General features: G+C 38.3%; 1 protein-coding gene across 1 annotated transcript in view; it reads right to left on the bottom strand.

Annotated features, from left to right (window-relative positions):
- poe (E3 ubiquitin-protein ligase-like protein poe) overlaps positions 1 to 2,001 on the bottom strand; it is a 797,274-nt gene extending 795,273 nt beyond the window's left edge. The window contains exons 1-2 of the mRNA XM_067137373.2: positions 1,883 to 2,001; positions 1,552 to 1,649 (exon numbers count right to left, since the gene is read on the bottom strand). Coding sequence (XP_066993474.2) covers positions 1,552 to 1,649; positions 1,883 to 2,001 — 217 coding nt within the window. The remainder of the gene's footprint in view (positions 1 to 1,551; positions 1,650 to 1,882) is intronic.
- Between the last annotated feature and the right edge of the window lie 17,639 nt (positions 2,002 to 19,640).

Here is a 19,640-nt window from a genome sequence, read left to right as displayed (position 1 = left end):
CCGAAAATATTGGAAAAAATAATAGAGACCAGAATCAGAGATATTGTTGAACCAATTTTGGAAGAAGAGCAGTATGGTTTCAGACCAGGAAGGTCAACTACAGACCTTATATTTGCAATTAGGATGCTAATGGAAAAATACTGGGAGAAGAACAAGCCTTTATTCCTAATATTTTAGGACATTGAGAAAGCATACGATAGTGTACCAAGGGAAAGAATTTGGCAATGCATGAAAGAACTTCAAGTGCGAGACAGCCTCATAGACAAAGTGAAAATGTTGTATAGTGGGAACAGAAGCTGTATTCAAGTAGGATGTGGTTTGTCGGACTGGTTTGAAACAAAGAGAGGAGTGCAGCAGGGCAGCTCATTGTCACCACTTCTATTTATTATTGTAATGGATGTAATAATGAAATCTATTAAAAGGAAAGAACACGGAGATATCAAAGCCTTCACATTTGCAGATGATGTTGCGATCTGGAGTGACTCAGAAGATGAACTGGGAGAGAGAATACAAAGCTGGAACGAGGAGTTTAAGAAATATGGTTTAAACATCAGCAAGACCAAGACGGTGGTGATGAAAGTGTATGGGGAAGGAGCAGAACCAATAGTCATGTTAAATGAAGCTCAACTGGACAGCGTTCCAGTTTTCAAATACTTGGGTAGCGTTATATCAAATGACAACCTAGCAAAACATGAGGTGAACAATCGAATCAATAAGGCAGCATAATTTTACCACCAGGTAAGACACCTGCTGTGGGATGAGCAAATACCCATGAAAACAAAAATGACATTGTACAAGTCCTATTATACACCAATTCTTACATACAGTCTCGAAACCACAACACTGACCAATAGAGATAATTCCAAACTTCAGGCAGCTGAAATGAAATTCCTACGCACTATGATCCAGAAAACCAGGAAAGACAAGATTAGGAATGAGAAAATTAGAGAAGAAGTAGGAATAGACAATTCTCTCCTAAATAAGATTCAGATATCAAGACTGAAGTGGTTTGGTCACATGAAGAGGATGCCAGTAAACAGAACTGCAAGGAAGGAATTTGACAGAAAGGTAGAAGGAAGACGACCCGTGGGAAGGCCACGAAGGAAATGGATAGATTTAGTTAAGAGCGATGTAATGCTGAGAGGTCATGATTGGGACAAGTTGGTGGAGGAAGAATGGTACAAGGACAGGATGAGATGGAGGAGGCTCATATACCACACCCGGGAAACTGGAGATGGTTTAGGATGATGATGATTATAACACTACAAATGTAGTGACCCCCGGGCTGGATTAATACTGGTACCAAATATTCAATTTTTAAAAATCTTGAAAGGAGCATAAAACTTTCTACATATTCACAGAGATTGTGAAAACACATCAATTACAATAATCAAATAGATTTTTTTTAACTTAGACCACCCATCACACTGCCAATTCACAATACTGTGCACAATCCTGACGCCAAACCTAGAAACTCCGCTACTTATATAGTAATAAACCTCGCAGTGGACCTATTCTCTATTACGGCATCCAAAAAACAATTTTACTCACATGAACTCGCACTAGAACTGATGTAATCAGCTGCAAGCGCCGCAAAAGCAGTATAAAAAGTCTCGTACTCCTCTTCATGGTTCAGGAGTTCACTTTCACTAAAATGGAAAGATGTATAAGCAACAGCATTGAAACATGAATCTGAGGTAACTAAAAGTACACGAAGTTCAAAACATGGCAAATATGTTATTTCATAACATTACACAACAAAATAAACGCTGACCGAAAATCAAGTTGTTCTATTATGATTCGTCAGCTTTCAGTACCACATGAAAACAACAAAATTAGAACATTTGGCTACCAATTCACTTATATCCTACATATCACGTACCTCCTAAGTATTGCCTTAGCAAGTTCAAGTACATCACTTTTATTAAAAGATCCATATGATGCAGCTAAAATAGGTTTTACTATAGAAGCCCACTCAACACCACCGCTGTTCGCAGCCATTTTCAACTAAATCTTGTTTGCACTCAAAGAGAATATTACACTAGTTGCACCCGGTTGCACCTGAGTTGCACTATCCTTGAACAAAGAGAATGAAGAGATGAAGATAACACTCTCTCTCAGTGAGTAAACTTCGTTGAGTCATGTTGCCTACGAGATACACAGCCCACTAGACTTGGACTCGAGATACTTCCGACAAGCGGCGCTAGAGTTCTCCTTACCGAGCTGAGCTGTCTCGCACCGCCCGCTAATTGCAAAACGTTCCAGTACGAAAACCTATAAAAATTCTTTAAAACTAGAATTTCACAAAGCACCAAACAGATGTGATATTTAAAAAAATTGACCAAAGAGCATTTGTTGGCTTACTTTCTACAACGTATTTCATACACTTCAATTAAACGAAATAAGTATTTCACGAAATAATCAGAGAAGTCTGCTAGCGAGTTTTTCACTTCTTCCCGTTCCCTCTAATTCTGCCTCAGTGTTTCCGATAAACTGATCGAGATTGCGGTCTTAAAAAAAATTGGGTTTAAACACCATCTTATAAATTATCAGCTATCCTGCCTTTTCCTCCACACATCTGATGTACTGACATTCTTATTGAAGCCGCTGTTTGGAGAGCGATGTTACGTCCGTTTCGCCATTAGAAAATCGTATATAATTTTTCAGCATCTTCTGATGTGGTACAGTTAGGCTAGGATGTATAGAAATGAATAGTATGACAACTTCCTCTGAATCACATGTTAATGACCTAGTAAAGCTGGAACAAGTAAAAAACCCTTACTTAAAGAGAGTTCTATGTGTCTCAAAATATTCCCGGGCAAGATTGGTATATGAGATGGCAAGGGAACATTTCTTCATCGAGGACTTGAGATATGAAACGACGTTGCCGTGTACACAGCATAGCATCGCACTGTTACAGACTCTACATGAAAAGAGGAATATTCATATAGAATTCTGCGCTACAGAAGCTATGACATCTAATGAATGGAAAAGCACTAACTATGAATTGAGGCATACGGTTACCCGTTTTGCGGTACATGGATTTCACTTCAAGGTGTGTACGAATATAAATTTTTGTCGGCTTAATGTGGTAATATTTAAACAGTTTGTGGTCTTTATTTCGGTAGTCTTATACGTTCTACAGTTTTATAGTGCAAAAAAGATAGCGTTACCTTTTCGTGAACTTAACAGTGAAAAGGCTTAAGCATTTGAGAAGCAGGACGTATTCTTTGGCATATGCATCAATGTTCTAACGCGTGTGAATTTGCTTACAACTTGCTATGTCCCGGGTTGAGAGTCGGGTTACAATAAACATTCGAATGAAAAACGGCATTTTTTTCACACCCAGAAGATCCCACTCTGTTCTCAAAGTGATCGAAGGCTCTCCCACGTCAAGACCTGCCTCTAAGTGATAGTACTCTTAATATAATTTTTTAGTCAGATTAGAGCCATGGCAAAAGCTGTTGTGAAAGAGAATGCCGAAATCATAAGTACAGCTCAGGAAAAAATTACAGCAAACTTACCTTTGATCAACCACTTCTATCAAGTTGGGAAGATGAATAAATAGTTCCTTTCACCACTTCAAAATGAATGTTATTCATCAATTATGTGGGGATATTGTTAAACATGCAAGCAAATTAACATATTTTACAGCATGTATTGGTTCTCTGCAAAACAATACAGAGGAGTCCGGCTCCATGGCAAAATGGTTAGCGTGCTGGCCTTTAGTTACCGGGGTCCCGGGTTCGATGCCCGGCTGGGAATTAACCGGAAGCGTTTAATTACTTTGGCACGGGGCTGGGTGTATGCGTCGTCTTTTCATCCTCATTACGACGCGCAGGTCGCCTACGGTGGTCAAATCAAAATACCTGAATCTGGCGAGCCAATTCGTCTTCAGACACTCCCGGCACTAAAAGCCATGCGCCATTTTATTTAATACAGTGTAGGCAAAAGGCAGTCCGTTTTCAGTCCTAACAAGTCTACCAGAATATAGTAACTCACCCAACTATCCCACTTACCCATCGAATTAATGATTTATGTTTTCTCATGTAGAGGAACTTGTGAGAACTTTTAGTATACAAGAAGCATTGTAGGGAGAAATATTTCAAGAATGCCTGGATAGTTTACCTCCTATTACTGCTTCTCATGGACATGGGTGCTGTACTGGACATTGCTCAGGACTTGGTATCAAAATTAATATTCCATTACAATACGATGCCGATTTATTTCCGAATAAAAGAAGTAAGGAAAGAAATGCAAGCTCGTACGACCGCAAAACATACCTGGAAAATATCAATTCTGCTGGTAAGATTCATTAAACAAAGCATATTAATACATTTATAAGTAGATACATAGGAATTAAATGTGTATGCCACACCGGTAGGTAACATTCATGTGGGTGCCTGCACAGAGTTATAATATGTTAATATACATAGCATGTACACTAACAGTTGAACATGGGTTTTTAAAAAATTAATTGATCATTACAACATATTTTGATTTCGGGGTCAATTAATTAAAGATCACTTAGCTCTATAGACACATACACGTTTGAGATATTCGTTAAGATACTGACGAAACAATTTCAGAAGTCATTAAATCTTTACTAAATGCAAAATATATCCTACGTAATTTTCACTTATTACTTTCAAAGTAAGGAAAACAATATCTAAATTTGTACGAAAAACAGATCGCACATAAACACAGTCATCGGTCAGTAAACAGAATACACGGTCCTGAAACATCACAATAATTAACACACGGTTTAAATCATTTATTCAAACGATAAATTCCGAATTAAGTCTCATCAGATCTCATTTAGAATCACATGTTCGGAGACAGCTGATCACATTCTATCTACACCAGCGCCGCGTAGTGTAGGAACATATCAACCAGTGGAAGTAGTCAAACTATGCATTTCTATTCGTCCTGGTTAGGCAGTGCAAGGATCTCAAATCTGTAGCCGGTAGGTGCTTTCCTATGCCAGAGGACGCAAAATTTTAGCGTCGTTTCTCCGTATTTCACTCTTTCTTCCCGTAAGAAATAGGTTCTAACAGGAATAAAGCTCCTAAATGATGATTTGTACAATTATTTTAATTTTGGTTTACATTTTGGTCAAGTACAGATACATTAAATCATATTTTCTTATTTCATTACCGCGTCCTACTTTCCAATGTAAAGACTGTTTTCCGTAATCTGGCATTTTAAATCTCATCAATATATGTTTAGATTTAACATAGACACTCGTAGCCTTTCTTTGAAATAGAAACGAGACTTGTAGGTGCCGTACTTCTTTTTTGTTTGTGGGTGACGTAGATCAGTTATATGCTGATGATATGGTATGTTCATCGTTATCTAAATCAGAAATTTTACTAAATTTTGATCGCAATTCGTCATTTTTTGGCGCAGTAGCCTTCCGGCATTTGAGGATGGTTGCCTAGTTGTACTTCCTCTTAAAACAATAATCACCACCATCACCTTCCGGGATTTGACACTGTTTTGTTGTGAACAGGATATACACTAAAACCAGAAGGAACTTCGTTGGGGGAGAATTCGCTTGATTGATTTGCTTGCACTGAAATCTGATATATTAAAATGCAAGCTACATATTCGTGCCTCGAAATACATAGCTTGCCTGCGTTGAAAAGGAAAATTATGGAACGTCATATTTTCTTGCTTTTTGGCGGTAATCCGAAGTACATAGAGGTACACAACAGTGCACCATGATTTCCTACCTCACGGACACTCACCCACAGAAACAATACGCACAAAAAATTACATAAAATCAACACGACATCACAGTTACTCCATACATCACCATGTTAAAGTCCGCCAAGAGCATCCTGACATGTAGCGCCAAACCGTGAAATTGGTCGAGTCGTCTTTTCAGCGGCAAATTAGTAGCTATGTCCCGGCCTTATATATCTCGTAGGCAACGGTCATGTGAGTCGTGTCAACATCACGACTTTCCTCCATTTACACATTTTGCACATCAGAATGCAGTGATTCAATTAGAATATTATAGCTACAAGTAACGCGCGTCTCAAGGAGAAAACTTGGCAGTTAAAATGATCAGCGTATAGGAAAAAGATACACGAGTGATTAACAACCGATTGCATTACCATCAAACGATAAATTATGTTATGTTCAGTCAACAGGGTATGGTATTTACTGAAATGTACATTTTTTTACTTATAATGTCAGCAAATCTTCAACTTACTATATTCTTGTTTCAGCGCAATGAGAAATAAAGTAGAGCGTAGTGAAGAAGTAGCAGTCCTGTAACTTTCGTTTATAATAAATTAGGCCAGTATTTACAATATTAGAAATAAATTTCCGCAAATTCAGGGCGAGTACTAGCATTCCATGACTCTAGATAATTTTGATTTTATTTTTAGTGTGGAGAATAACCACAATGTACACGGAATTACTATCAAAATTAAATAAAGTATTTTTAAATCAGTTATGACGAAAATTATCACAAAGATTTCTAAATTCTTCGCAAGATATCACTATAGTTTTAATGGCAAGTAAATTCTTATTCTTCTTGGCCAAATTTCTTTGAGTCGGTAGGTGTATATTTGGCACAGTTTTAAGGCAGGGTGCCCTTTCTGAAGCCAACCGTATGTAAAAAAAATAGAATAACCACCGCATGCATCCGTGGTGCTTAGTTACGTCATATGCTGTGTCTAGATTATTTATATTGACATGAACGCAAACACTACACTCTCTTAGCCATACGAATTAACGATCCATGATTAATATCACCGACACTGCTGTAAATCGAACTCAGGGTCCTCTCGTTAATTTTACGCAAATACAGTAGAGACAATACACGACACTTACGGATTTCGCCTTGCTAAAATGGGAGACAATTCGACGGTGGCGCTCCTAGTGACTTGACCTGAACAAATCGCGCTAAATTCAAATATCAATGGAAATGTACATACGGAAATGGATAAATAAATTACGTCTAGAAAGAAAGTGGTATTGAGATATTAACTTCGAAGTTGCTAAAGCAATTCTGGATAAATGAATGAAGAATTATTTAAAAGGTTATTATTCAAAGACTGAAATTAGACATATAAACAAGGTGTGAAATGGACTGCTGTGAAATGGCTTGATCTTTCATTTATGCATTACTTTTTTTTTGCTTTAGCATACCTGCCTGAAATCTTACGGTTGGATTTGTCTTTCTTCCTCATTTAAAAACAATGTATCATCATATTAAGACATTTGTCAATAAAAATATCGGCACATTCCTTACACATATGATGCAATGAATTAACATTTAATAGCTGGACAATTTTCCTCTTAACATGAAGCCTACTAACAGAAAGAAAATCTATAAAATCCCGGCTTTAATCTGAGAAGAGGGATAAAAGAAAGAAAAGTTTGAAAATGTTGTCGATAGTGATGCTTTGAGGAATATTTACGTACAATTAGAGTAAAAATGTAACATACCCTTGGCTGTACAGTCGAGGATTTTTAAAGTCGCTGGCCTGGAAATGATCTGAACAGATCTTATAATTCTTATACAAGCGCAACGTCCCTTCTTTCTTGTACACTTTATCCAAATCGCTTCTGTGACATTTCAAAACCCACAGATCACACCTACAACAACACATCGGTATTGAAGGTTAACTGCTGCACTATACAATAAAATATGCGTATTATATTTTAAGCCCGTTAAAACATGGGTCGAGCAGGTCAGAAGATTATGAAGTACTATAAATATCTCTGTCACTGGAAGAATATATATGCAAACACAATATTACTTACATGTTCTTGTCACGAGGGAACCTGAAGAACGAGCGCGCATTTTTCTCTACTTCGTAATTACTGCAGCCAAACACAGCACATACCTTTCCCCTCATGTTGACAGGAGATATCAAGGAATGGCACACGCTACTATTTAATTGTGTCAACTCGCTGAAAACGCATAATTAACACCAAAAACTTCACACAAAAATACACGTGCTCTTATGACAGAATCAGTACCGTTCAGGTCTATCCGCTAGAGTGTGCTCCAGTAGCTGTCCCTCGATATCTAGCTCAGTGTCGTGTATTGTCTCTACTGTATTTGTTTTACGTTAAGTTTAAGAACCAGCCAATCAGAGCAGACGTAAACATTGTATTTTCTGCGCGATATAATGACGTCTTTCGAAGAAACACTTGTATTCTCTTTCAAAATAATCTTTGTGTGTGTGTGTGTGTGTGTGTGTGTGTGTGTGTGTGTGTGTGTGTGTGTGTGTGTGTGTGTGTGTGTGTGTGTGTGTGTGTGTGTGTGATAAAAAGGAAAAAGAATTACAAATATGCCAGACCGAAAGAGAATATGTGAAAATAAATATGCTGTAGCAATGAAATCTGACGGTAAAGGGAGCGAGACAAGCTAACAGCGCTGGCGACCGGGCGAGTGACAAAGCCTGTCATAGATAAAACAGTGTCCCTGTATGTTTCTTAACATTATGACAGACTACTTGTTTACGAAAACGACGTCATCTACACATCTCATAGGAGTGTGATAGCTAGAAGCATAGATGTCGGTAAAGGAGATCTTATGCATCTCTTTTAAAGAGAAAGTGGAATCAAATTGTAAGATAGTGTCAGATAGTTCAGGTTTCATCCACATGTACAAAACAAACTGATGAGGATCATTTCTTACGGTACAGTAGATTACCGAAATCACCCCGAGATAACCTTATTTGATTCAAGGGATGAACTGATTTTCTGCACCGTTGTTTAGTTCGCTTTTACAGGTGCACATCTCCCAGGAGCAAGGCAAGAGATGTTTGAAGTAATACGAATTCCGCTACCTCGTTGTTTTATTCCATCGAGGTATTAAAAAATAAAACTGCGAGATAGCCTAAAACCCGACTTCCGTGCTAAATAACATGGTAGTGTTTTGATTGGCTGCTGTGTACTGTTCACGTACAAGTTACGTTCCTCCTTTGCGAATACCACAAATTTTACGTTAATTTTACGGTTACGTTTGTATTTTCTTCTTCTTCATCTTCTTGAAAGGTTAATGTTCTTATAATTATCACCCAGTCACAAATCAAATACTTAGAGAGAGACATATATACAGCCGCAGGAAATCACCAGTAACACACAAAATGTCAGATCGCAAATCTCATACGTTTCGGAAAGCCTTGCTTCTTGAGATATACACGGAATTACAAAGTTCCAAAATGTACGCTAATCTCAACAGACCTTTTGACCTTATAACCTTAGAATACGTACCAACACATAGGATAGCACAACCCTGAACTCACTTGACGAAACTTATTATAAAGTACGAAAAGAAGGAATGCTATGAACTCCATTTTTGCCAGAAGTATTACCTTACAACAGTATGTTTGCATTGTCCAAATATGTATTGATCACATTGATGATATCTGGAGTAGGATTATATAATAAACAAGACACATTCGTAGGTAGCGGAAAACGAAGACTAAGAGGGCGCGGAAAATAGGACGACGAACTGATACATATACAGGGCAATGGAAGATTAAATAATTCGCGTCTGCATCAGATACACCACAGATGCACAATGAATTTGAATTAAAATGGGAACTTTGTTTATACTCTGGGGTTATGGCATGATTAAATCGAAGGCGGAATATATTGGTAATATGATGACATAAGTAGCTTGTCCATGCCAAGGTTTAGACGAAATGAAGGGCTGTAGATTATAGTACAAAGATCCTTTAGATTCTAAAGAATCAAGCCATTAATTTTGCCAGTTTCGGTACACCGTGTTCTTAAGCAGAGGATAGAAATCTGTACGGGAAGAGCAATTTGTATCTAAAATGTGGAAGAGAGTGCAGCACTCTTAGCCAACTTATCTGCTTGTTCATTTCTTAATATACCTTTGTGAGCAGGAATCCAGACAAGAGTGAGACTAACTCCAAATTAATGTAAATTATATAAAAGCTGTTTGACGTTATACAGATACCAGTTAAGAGAATAATTGTTGGATTTCAAAGACAGTAATACACTAACACTAACCAGAATATATGGTAGCTGGTTTAATGGAATGGGGTTTGGTATACAATTGGGGTTGGCAAATAGCGAACAGTTCCGCAGAAAAATTTGAAAAGTGGGATGGTAAATGATATGATTCAGCATAGTGAGTAGTATCAACATAAAAGCCTCTCCCACTTCACTAGAATTTTTAGCTCCATCAGTATAGATATTAATACCGAGAGTCTGAATGGAGATAAGGATTTTTGGAGGAGGTGGTATTAATTATTGGATGAGTAGATAACTTATCAAAACAAACTGCACGTGAGACAATAATGGGAAGAAGAAATAAAGAGTATCAAAGGAAACAGTGTAATGTGGAGGTTCGGGGTTACGTAAAATGGACGACCGAAATTATAGTAACGTTTGATATGTGTGTAGTAAAGCAGGAGTTTTACCACGTCGCGCAGATGGTTGGAGGAAATATTCATACAGGGGTTGCAATTTTGGAATCAACGGATTATTAACAACGGCAAATCGTTTAAAATGATACCTAGAGGTGAGCAGTTGTCGACGTAGGTATAAGGGAGACTCGCCAGATTCAACTAAGAGAGGATTCGTAGGAGTTGATGGTAATGCCCCAAGACAGATACCGCACGTAAAGCTTGAAACTGAATAGTATCAAGGTATTTCAGATAGGAAATAGGTGCAATATAAATTACGTGGGCACTATAATCGCGATCAAATTGTAGCCTTATTTAACAACTTAGCTATAGACGGATCAGCACCCCAAGATCTATGTGTAACAGACTTCAATATTTTAATATACGCAGCAGAGCTATTTCGTAATCTAGTGATATGATGTTTTAACGTTAAATTTTGATGTAACGTTACGCCAAGGTACTTATGAGGTGTGCGTAAAGGAACTTTATATGGCTCAAACACTGAGGGGTCTGCATTGTATTGTCTCTCATGTGTAAAGGGCAAAGCAGAACATTTATTAAGTGAAAGGGTAAACACTCGGTAGGTAGTCATTTAGAAACATGACCCATGAGTTGGAATAGCCGTTGTCTGCACGTGTCAATATCTTTATGAGAACAATATATGACTATGTCGTCTACGTATGAAAGAATACAAGAATATTTGGTTAAAAGGGATTCGAGGTCGCTCATGTATAAGGCAAATAATAAGGCACTAGGTATATCACCCTGAGGAACGCCGAGAGATGATTGGTGAACCATCGGAGAAGGACATATAGACTTAATAATTATGTGCCGATATATTAGCAAATTGCGTAAAATATGAAGAAAATGTGAAGCCTTTCTGCACAAGGAAATTTCATAACAAATGGAGGGAGACCGAATCAAATGCTCCTCTTATATCCACAAAAAGCGCAAAAGTACTATGCTTGCGGGATTTAGCTAATAAAATATCGATTATGAAAGTATTTATAGCATCTTGAGCACTTCGAGCTTTGAAATAAGCATACTGATATTTGGGCAATAGCGAGTATTACTCAAGAGCCCATATAAGCCTTCGTAGCAATATCTTTTAAAAGGTTTTCTCAAGCATGAACAAAGTACTATGCCGCGAAAATTATTACAGAAAGTAGGTTGAAGTCGATGTTTGAGAATAGGAATCAGAAAGAAGTCACTCCATGCGGAAGGGGAAATTGTAGTCTTCAAAATATTATTAAATAAGTTTAATACCGTATCACAGTTGTAGCATGTATGCGGAAGGCACGCAACATAACAAATGAAACAAATGAAACAAATAAGAAAAGCTACGAAAAAGTTAAAGATGAGACACATGAAATTCTAGGTGTAAGGCTCATTTCTAGAGATAATAGGCAACTTGATATATTTGGAGTGTACAGACCGGGAAAGGGTAGCACTGACACGGATTCAGAATTATTTGACAAGATAACTTGCTATGTAGGAAACGACAAGGAAAGAAATGTGATTTTAGCGGGAGATTTGAATTTACCAGATGTCAATTGGGAAGGAAATGCGAACGACAGGAAGCATGACCAACAAATGGCAAATAAGTTAATATGGGAAGGACAGCTGATTCAGAAAATGATGGAACCAACCAGAGGGGAAAATATCCTGGATGTGGTGCTGATAAAACCAGATGAGCTCTATAGAGAAACTGAAGTAATAGATGGTATTAGTGATCATGAAGCTGTTTTTGTCGTAGTTAAAAATAAATGTCTTTCTTTCTTTATTCGTGTCAGAAGTATCAAATTTACTTCCAGATATTTAACAAAAAGCAACAAGATATCTACATTCCTACTATACAGATATACAAGTCTATTATACAATCACAGATAGAGCATCAATATTCGAGAGCTGGATGATGCTTGCCCAGTATTGGGTGACGTCAGTAGCGTTGGGGGAGGCTGCAATCAAGTCTTTCATAGTGCACATTGAAGGACATAAAACACACTGACATAGATGTTGGATCGTCTGCTCCTCTCCGCAAGCACAAAGTGATGAATCACTTGAGAAGACCCACTTCCGCAAATTTACTTTTGTTCTGCCGACTAATGTACGGAGTCTGTTAAGGGCTTTCCATACTGTCCACTTCTCCTGGTGTCCACATGGAAGACTTTCCCTCGGCTCTATCCAGTTGGATAGGTGGTGGATTCTTTCTTTCCACATTGTGACTCTAGCATTCTCTGGTTTCCCCTCAAGGTTAATTGATGTGCGGAGAAAACTTTTTCTAGATTTTAGCCTCTGTGTGGCTGGGTGGTATCCATAGAGAGGATGTGCTTCTGAAGAAGATGACTGGAGTCTTTCTTTGTTAGCTGCTACCTCCCTACGAATCTCACCGGGAGCAATACCAGCTAAAAGTTGTTCCTTCTCAATGGGTGTAGGTTTCAAACATCCAGTAACAATCCTGCAGCTTTCGTTTAAATAAATGTGATAGAAAGGAAGGTCTTAAAATTAGGACTATTAGGCAGTACCATATGGCTGATAAAGCAGGCATGAGGGAGTTTCTAAAAAGTAACTATGATCGGTGGAAAACGGTAAATAACAATGTAAACCGACTCTGGGATGGGTTTAAAGAAATTGTTGAGGAACGCGAAAACAGGTTTGTACATTTAAGGGTGGTAAGGAATGGTAAAGACCCGCCTTATTATAATAGAGAAATAAAAAGACAAAGAAGGTGGTGCAGACTGGAAAGAAATAGAAATGGCTGTGGAAGTAAGGAGAAATTGAAGTAACCCACAAGGAAATTGAATCTAGCAAAGAAGGCAGCTAAGAATAACATGATGGCAAGCATAATTGGCAGTCATACAAATTTTAGTGAAAAATGGAAGTGTGTGTATAGGTATTTTAAGGCAGAAACAGGTTCCAAGAAGGACATTCCAGGAATAATTAATGAACAGGGAAGTGTGTATGTGAGATCTTCAAAAGGCAGAAGTATTCAGTCAGCAGTATGTAAAGATTGTTGGTTACAAGAATAATGTCCAGATAGAGGAGGAGACTAAGGCTAAAGAAGTATTAAAATTTATATATGATAACAATGACATGTACAATAAGATACAAAAGTTGAAAACTAGAAAAGCAGCTGGAATTGATAAGATTTCTGGGGATATACTAAAGGCAATGGGTTGGGATATAGTATCATACCTGAAAAAATTACTTGATTATTGTTTGGTTGAAGGAGCTATACCAAATGAATGGAGAGTTGCTATAGTAGCCCCTGTGTATAAAGGAAAGGGTGATAGACATAAAGCTGAAAATTACAGGCCAGTAAGTTTAACATGCATTGTATGTAAGCTTTGGGAAGGCTTTCTTTCTGATTATATTAGACATGTTTGTGAAATTAATAACTGGTTCGATAGAAGGCAGTTCGGTTTTAGGAAAGGTTATTCCACTGAAGCTCAACTTGTAGGATTCCAGCAAGATATAGCAGATATCTTGGATACAGGAGGTCAAACGGAATGTATCGCGATTGACCTGTCTATAGCATTTGATAGGGTGGATCATGGGAGATTACTGGTAAAAATGAGTGCAATTTGACTAGATAAAAGAGTGACTGAATGGGTTGCTATATTTCTAGACAATAGATCTCACAGAATTAGAGTAGGTGAAGCTTTATCTGACCGTGTAATAATTAAGAAGGGAATTCCTCAAGGCAGTATTATCGGACTTTTATGTTATATGCGTAAAGGAGTGGAATCAGAGGTAAGGCTTTTTGCGGATGATGTTATTATCTATATAGTAATAAATAAGTTACAAGATTGTGAGCAACTGCAACGTGACCTCGAAAATGTTGTGAGATGGACAGCAGGCAATGGTATGTTGATAAACGGGGTTAAAAGTCAGAATGTGAGTTTAACAAAAAGGAAAAGTCCTCTGAGTTTTAATTACTGCGTTGATGGGGTGAAAGTTCCTTTTGGGGATCATTGTAAGTATCTAGGTGTTAATATAAGGAAAGATCTTAATTGGGGTAATCAAATAAATGGGTTTGTAAATAAAGAGTACAAATCTCTGCACATGGTTATGAGGGTGTTTAGCGGTTATAGTAAGGATGTAAAGGAGAGGACATATAAGTCTCTGGTCTTAAGGAACCACTACGTGGTAGGCGGTTTGCAACACGATAGGACATTGCTAACGCTATGCGCCAACAGGTGACCCAATTCACACATAGTGCGGCGAATGCTGAGGCAGATGGTACTCAGCGCCTCCCACATCGTTGGCAGCGTGTTGTGTAAGTATCAGGGGACTACTTTGAGGGTCTTTAGGCCAAGGTTTGTCATGTCAACTCTATGTGTACTCTGTTGTCATTCTTTTCCACCGGGAAGGCCATATTGCCCTGTATACTACCGTAATAAATTATTGTGTTCCGATATGTCAGTGCTATTCATTGTCCACACATGTAGTTAACACCTTGTCCTTTCGTCTGTATATTTCACATTTTCCAACCGGACTGGTATCTTCAAGAAAAAAATATTTGCCATGACTTTTGCCCCAACCCTCGTATACTAACAAGTAGTTAGTTAATACGGAGTTAAAAATTTATCATCTTGTTACGTTTCTTGCGTTTCATCAGACTTTTCTTGAGAAATGTTAACTAATCGACTGCTAACTCTCCCAACATTGCGAACTGGTGCGAATCAAGGAGACAGAGGTACGAACATGCTGTTTTACAGCGCGCTCCCTTGCGCTTTTGTTTGAGTACAGCTGTTAAATATGGCGCGTGAAGTGAAATGGAGTCGTAGTTTTAATTTTTCCCCCTTCGAAAAAGAGTTGTTAATTGAATTAGGTCGTAAATATATATATATATATATATACTCATGCTCAGAAATTAAGGATAATGCTGATACATGGTGAAACAACGCTATGGTGGGCGGTTTGCGGTTTTAAATCATCTCGGGATATGACCATGTGGTGCATTTGACCTGTGGTCGCCGCACGGTGGCGCTGGCAGCAGTCCAAATATGCAGGGGTGTTTAGGTGCATGTCAGAGTACGGTGCAGCGTGTAAGTGTGCAGATGTTTTCAGACGTGCTAATCGTGTCTGTGTAGTGAAAATGGCTCAACGAACACATATTGATGACTTTACGAGGGGTAGAATAATAGGGCGATTGGAGGCTGGTCAAACAGAGCAGGTCGTAGCACGGGCCCTCCGTGTTCCACAAAGTGTGATCTCAAGATTATGGCAACTATTCCAGCAGACAGGAAACGTGCCCATGTGCTAAAGTACGGTACGTCCGCAGTGTACAACACCACAACAAAACCGATATCTCACCATCAGTGCCCGCAGACGGCTACAGAGTACTGCAGGTAGCCTTGCTCGGGACCCTGCCACAGCCATTGGAACACTTGTCTCCAGACACACAGTCTATAGACGATTGAACAGACATGGTTTGTTCACCCGGAGACCTGTAAGGAGCATTCCACTGACCCCTGTTCACAGGAGAGCCCGTAAAGCCTGGTGTCAAGAACACAGTACACGGTCACTGGAACAGTGGTCCCAGGTTATGTTCGCGGACGAGTACAGGTATAGTCTGAACAGTGATTCTCGCCGGGTTCTCATCTGGCGTGAACCAGGAACCAGATACCAACCCCGTAATGTCCTTAAAAGGGACCTGTATGGAGGTAGTTGTTTGATGGTGTGGGGTGGGATTATGATTGGTGCACGTACACCCCTGCATGTCTTTGACAGAGGAAATGTAACAGGTCAGGTGTATCGGGACGTCATTTTGCACCAGTATGTTTGCATTTTCAGGGGTGCAGTGGATCCCACCTTCCTCCTGATGGATGATAACGCACGGCCCCACCGTGCTGCCATCGTGGAGGAGTATCGTGAAACAGAATATATCCGGCGAATAGAGTGGCCTGCCTGTTCTCTAAACCTAAACCCCATCAAGCAGGTCTGGGATGCTCTCGGTCGACGTATCGCTGCACGTCCTCAAACCCCTAGGACACTTCAGGAGCTCCGACTGGCGCTGGTGCGAGAATGGGAGGCTATACCCCAGCAGCTGCTCGACCACCTGATCCAGAGTACGCCAACCCGTTGTGCGGCCTGTGTACGTGTGCATAGTGATCATATCCCACACTGATGTCGGGGTTCATGCGCAGGAAACAGTGGCGTTTTGTGGCACATGTGTTTTGGGACGGTTTTCTCAACTTATCACCAATACCGTGGACTTACAGATATGTTTCGTTTGTGTTCACTATGTGCCTGTGCTATTAGCACCAGTTTTGTGTAGTGCCACATTGTGTGGCACCACAATATGCAATTATCCTTAATTTATGGACATTGGTGTATATCACTGATTTGGAGGTTAGGCTCACTAATCACCTGAACATTAACATTAGCAGAGAAATGTCCCTTCCGATTACGATATATTTCAGCCCTATTTCCTTCAGATGATTGGATTCTTACATGTGTACAATCTATTATACCTAAAACATCAGGAAAACAGTTTATTTCATAGAAGTTGCGGTTAATTTGCTGACGCTCTTCTATTGAAGGGAATGTTACTTGCCTCCTTCTCATGGATGCTATTGCTGCAGGCACTCGATAAACAACTCTACTAACAGTGGCTTTAGAAATTCCAGCAATGTCTCCGACCATTATGTGAAAATAACCAGTAGCAAAAAATAGCAATGTTATCAATACCTGCCACATTGGAGAAAGAGGTAAGTTTCTCTTTGTAGGATATTCCCACCGCACTCGAATTTCGTCAACAACCTTAGCAACAACTATTTTCGATAACCTGTATCTATGAAGAAATTCTGCAATCGTAAAATTTAGAGTCATTTCGTCACTGAACTCTTCTTCGATCAGGATAATTGTGTAAAAGATCTAAAGAGAGCAATTCCGCATCTAAAGGGAGATTCACAGCAGCCATTTTGGAACAGGTTGCTAAATGCTAATGTTAGCCATTTAACATGGGAAATGTTTGAAGTTAACTTTAATACGCAGTTTAACATATGTTAACTTTAACAGTTGTTGATGAAACGCAAATTTTCTTAAATTCTATGTTAACACGATTTAACACCTTGTTAAGTACTAATATGTGTTGATGAAACCGGGTCCTAGCTGTTTCCGCAGGCGAAGAAATATTAGGCGTAGGAAGGGGTGGAAATATTTGAACATTAGTAGTCACATTAAAGTCCGGTGGCAGTATGCGAGAAGCCTCAGAAAAAAGAAATTCTCTCCAGACACACGAGTTTTTTAATTGCCATTTGCTGTTTGTGTTGGACATTGAGTTGATCCAGGTATATGCTCCTGTTGGAAATATACACAGCGGCGTACATTTTCTAAACAGTCAGCTGTTATGTGGTGAAGAGAGCAGTTACAACACCTTGGAGACTTAGACTGACAGTTATTTTGGATGTGGCCATAATGCTGGCATTTAGCACAGATAATGGGCGAAGAAATGAATGGGTGCACTTCCAAATAGACTTGAAATTTGGAAACAGACTTTGGCAAATGTTGGGAACGAAACACAATTTTGATCGAGCCCATAGGGGCATAGGTGACGTCATCCGATTGAATAGGGCTCTCTAAAGACTAGGTATGCTCGCCCGCCATTATGGTTCATTCCTGCGCTACGTTGGTAAGGCAGTTGACCGCCCTAGCCTTGTATATCCCCCTTTTTACTGTTCTCCACGCTAGAAAATAATGCTGAACTAACATACTATAAAAATACTCATTCTCAATATTACTCAAACGGTTACTAAACATAAATATTAGTATATTTCGTACATTACTGTGTAATTTTTACTCGAGACGGAGATTGTAAAAGCAAGGTCGTTGATAATTTGCCTTTTAACAAACAAACAAACAAACAAACCACGCATGTACTCTCACTGGAGAAATATTAGAAAAAATAGCTTACTAATAATATTATTATTATTATTATTATTATTTATTATTATTATATTATATTATATTATATTATATTATATTATATTATATTATATTATATTATATTATATTATATTATATTATATTATATTATATTATATTATATGCGTGAAATTGATACAGCGCTATTTTCAATGTTGTCGAAATTATAAGAAACAATTCTTCTAACAAAAATAACGCTGAAATGTGATGTACGAAGACGAACACACCCAAGTAACTGGGATTATTTAAGTTTATTTCTTTCTTTTAAAACTTAGTCCCTTTTCTTATTTACCAGCATTTAAAAAAGACTCTATGTAAAAAAATAAACTTAATTTATGGCGAGTGTTAAGAATCTCATCAACTTATTCAGTTATAATGAACAGAGGATTTTAGTTTATTCAACAGAACATTCATGAAACGAATGTTATTATAAATTACATTCAAGAAGAAAATAGGAATAGAGTAACTACTTCTATAGCTAAATCTTCTCTCCCAACCTGAAGTATTGCATTGATAATCAGTTACCAGTAACTTATAAGGGGAGTGACCCACAGGCTGTGGAGAATATTGAAAATTTTTGACTTTGGCAAAGTTAACGGATTTTTTTACAGAGATTCCTCTGGTTTGAGGAGAGGTAGTATGATTCCTCAACACGACTCAACTTATTAAACTTCGAAGGGTTGCAACATTGGTTAACTTCCTCAGGCAGCACATTAAAAAAGTTATATATAAGTAATATTTTACAAATTTACTGTCTCCTTTTATTATAGTATTTACAAAACAACAACATTCAATTCCTTGTTTACAATTTTCTCTTCTTTTCCGAAGCTGTCCCATACATTTACCTCGTTTCCGTACATTCTTGTTACAGTCACAACAGCACAGGATCGAATTTTGAAGAAGTGTCTAACAGTTATTTCTTTTAAATTGGAGACCATGTACTGGTACATTTATCATTCAAAATTTTCTCCATTACAAGATTTGCACCATTTTGCATTATATAATGCTTATAGTCCCTATAGAGACCTCACATTTAGCCTACAAATTAATTTCATAACATCACAATTTAGTTTCTTTAGATCACCCAAATTTTAAAAAAACGAATGTTTCAGAGCTTGAGTCAGAAAGCTCAGTTTACAAGCTGTCTGCATACAGGCCTACCACAGACCTTGGTTTTCAATCTGCATTTGTTGTACTGCCACCAATGTTAAACAAATTATTTCTGTCATATGAAGTGAAGTTTTGACAAATATTGTAACTGTGGTGTTTGCATGTTGAACTCATATTGCCAGACTTTGG

The sequence above is a fragment of the Anabrus simplex genome, chromosome 1, assembly GCF_040414725.1.
Source record: "Anabrus simplex isolate iqAnaSimp1 chromosome 1, ASM4041472v1, whole genome shotgun sequence".
Lineage (NCBI taxonomy): Eukaryota > Metazoa > Arthropoda > Insecta > Orthoptera > Tettigoniidae > Anabrus > Anabrus simplex.
The sequence above is the reverse complement of the archived record's forward strand: the minus strand, read 5'-3'. Positions and strand labels throughout refer to the sequence as shown.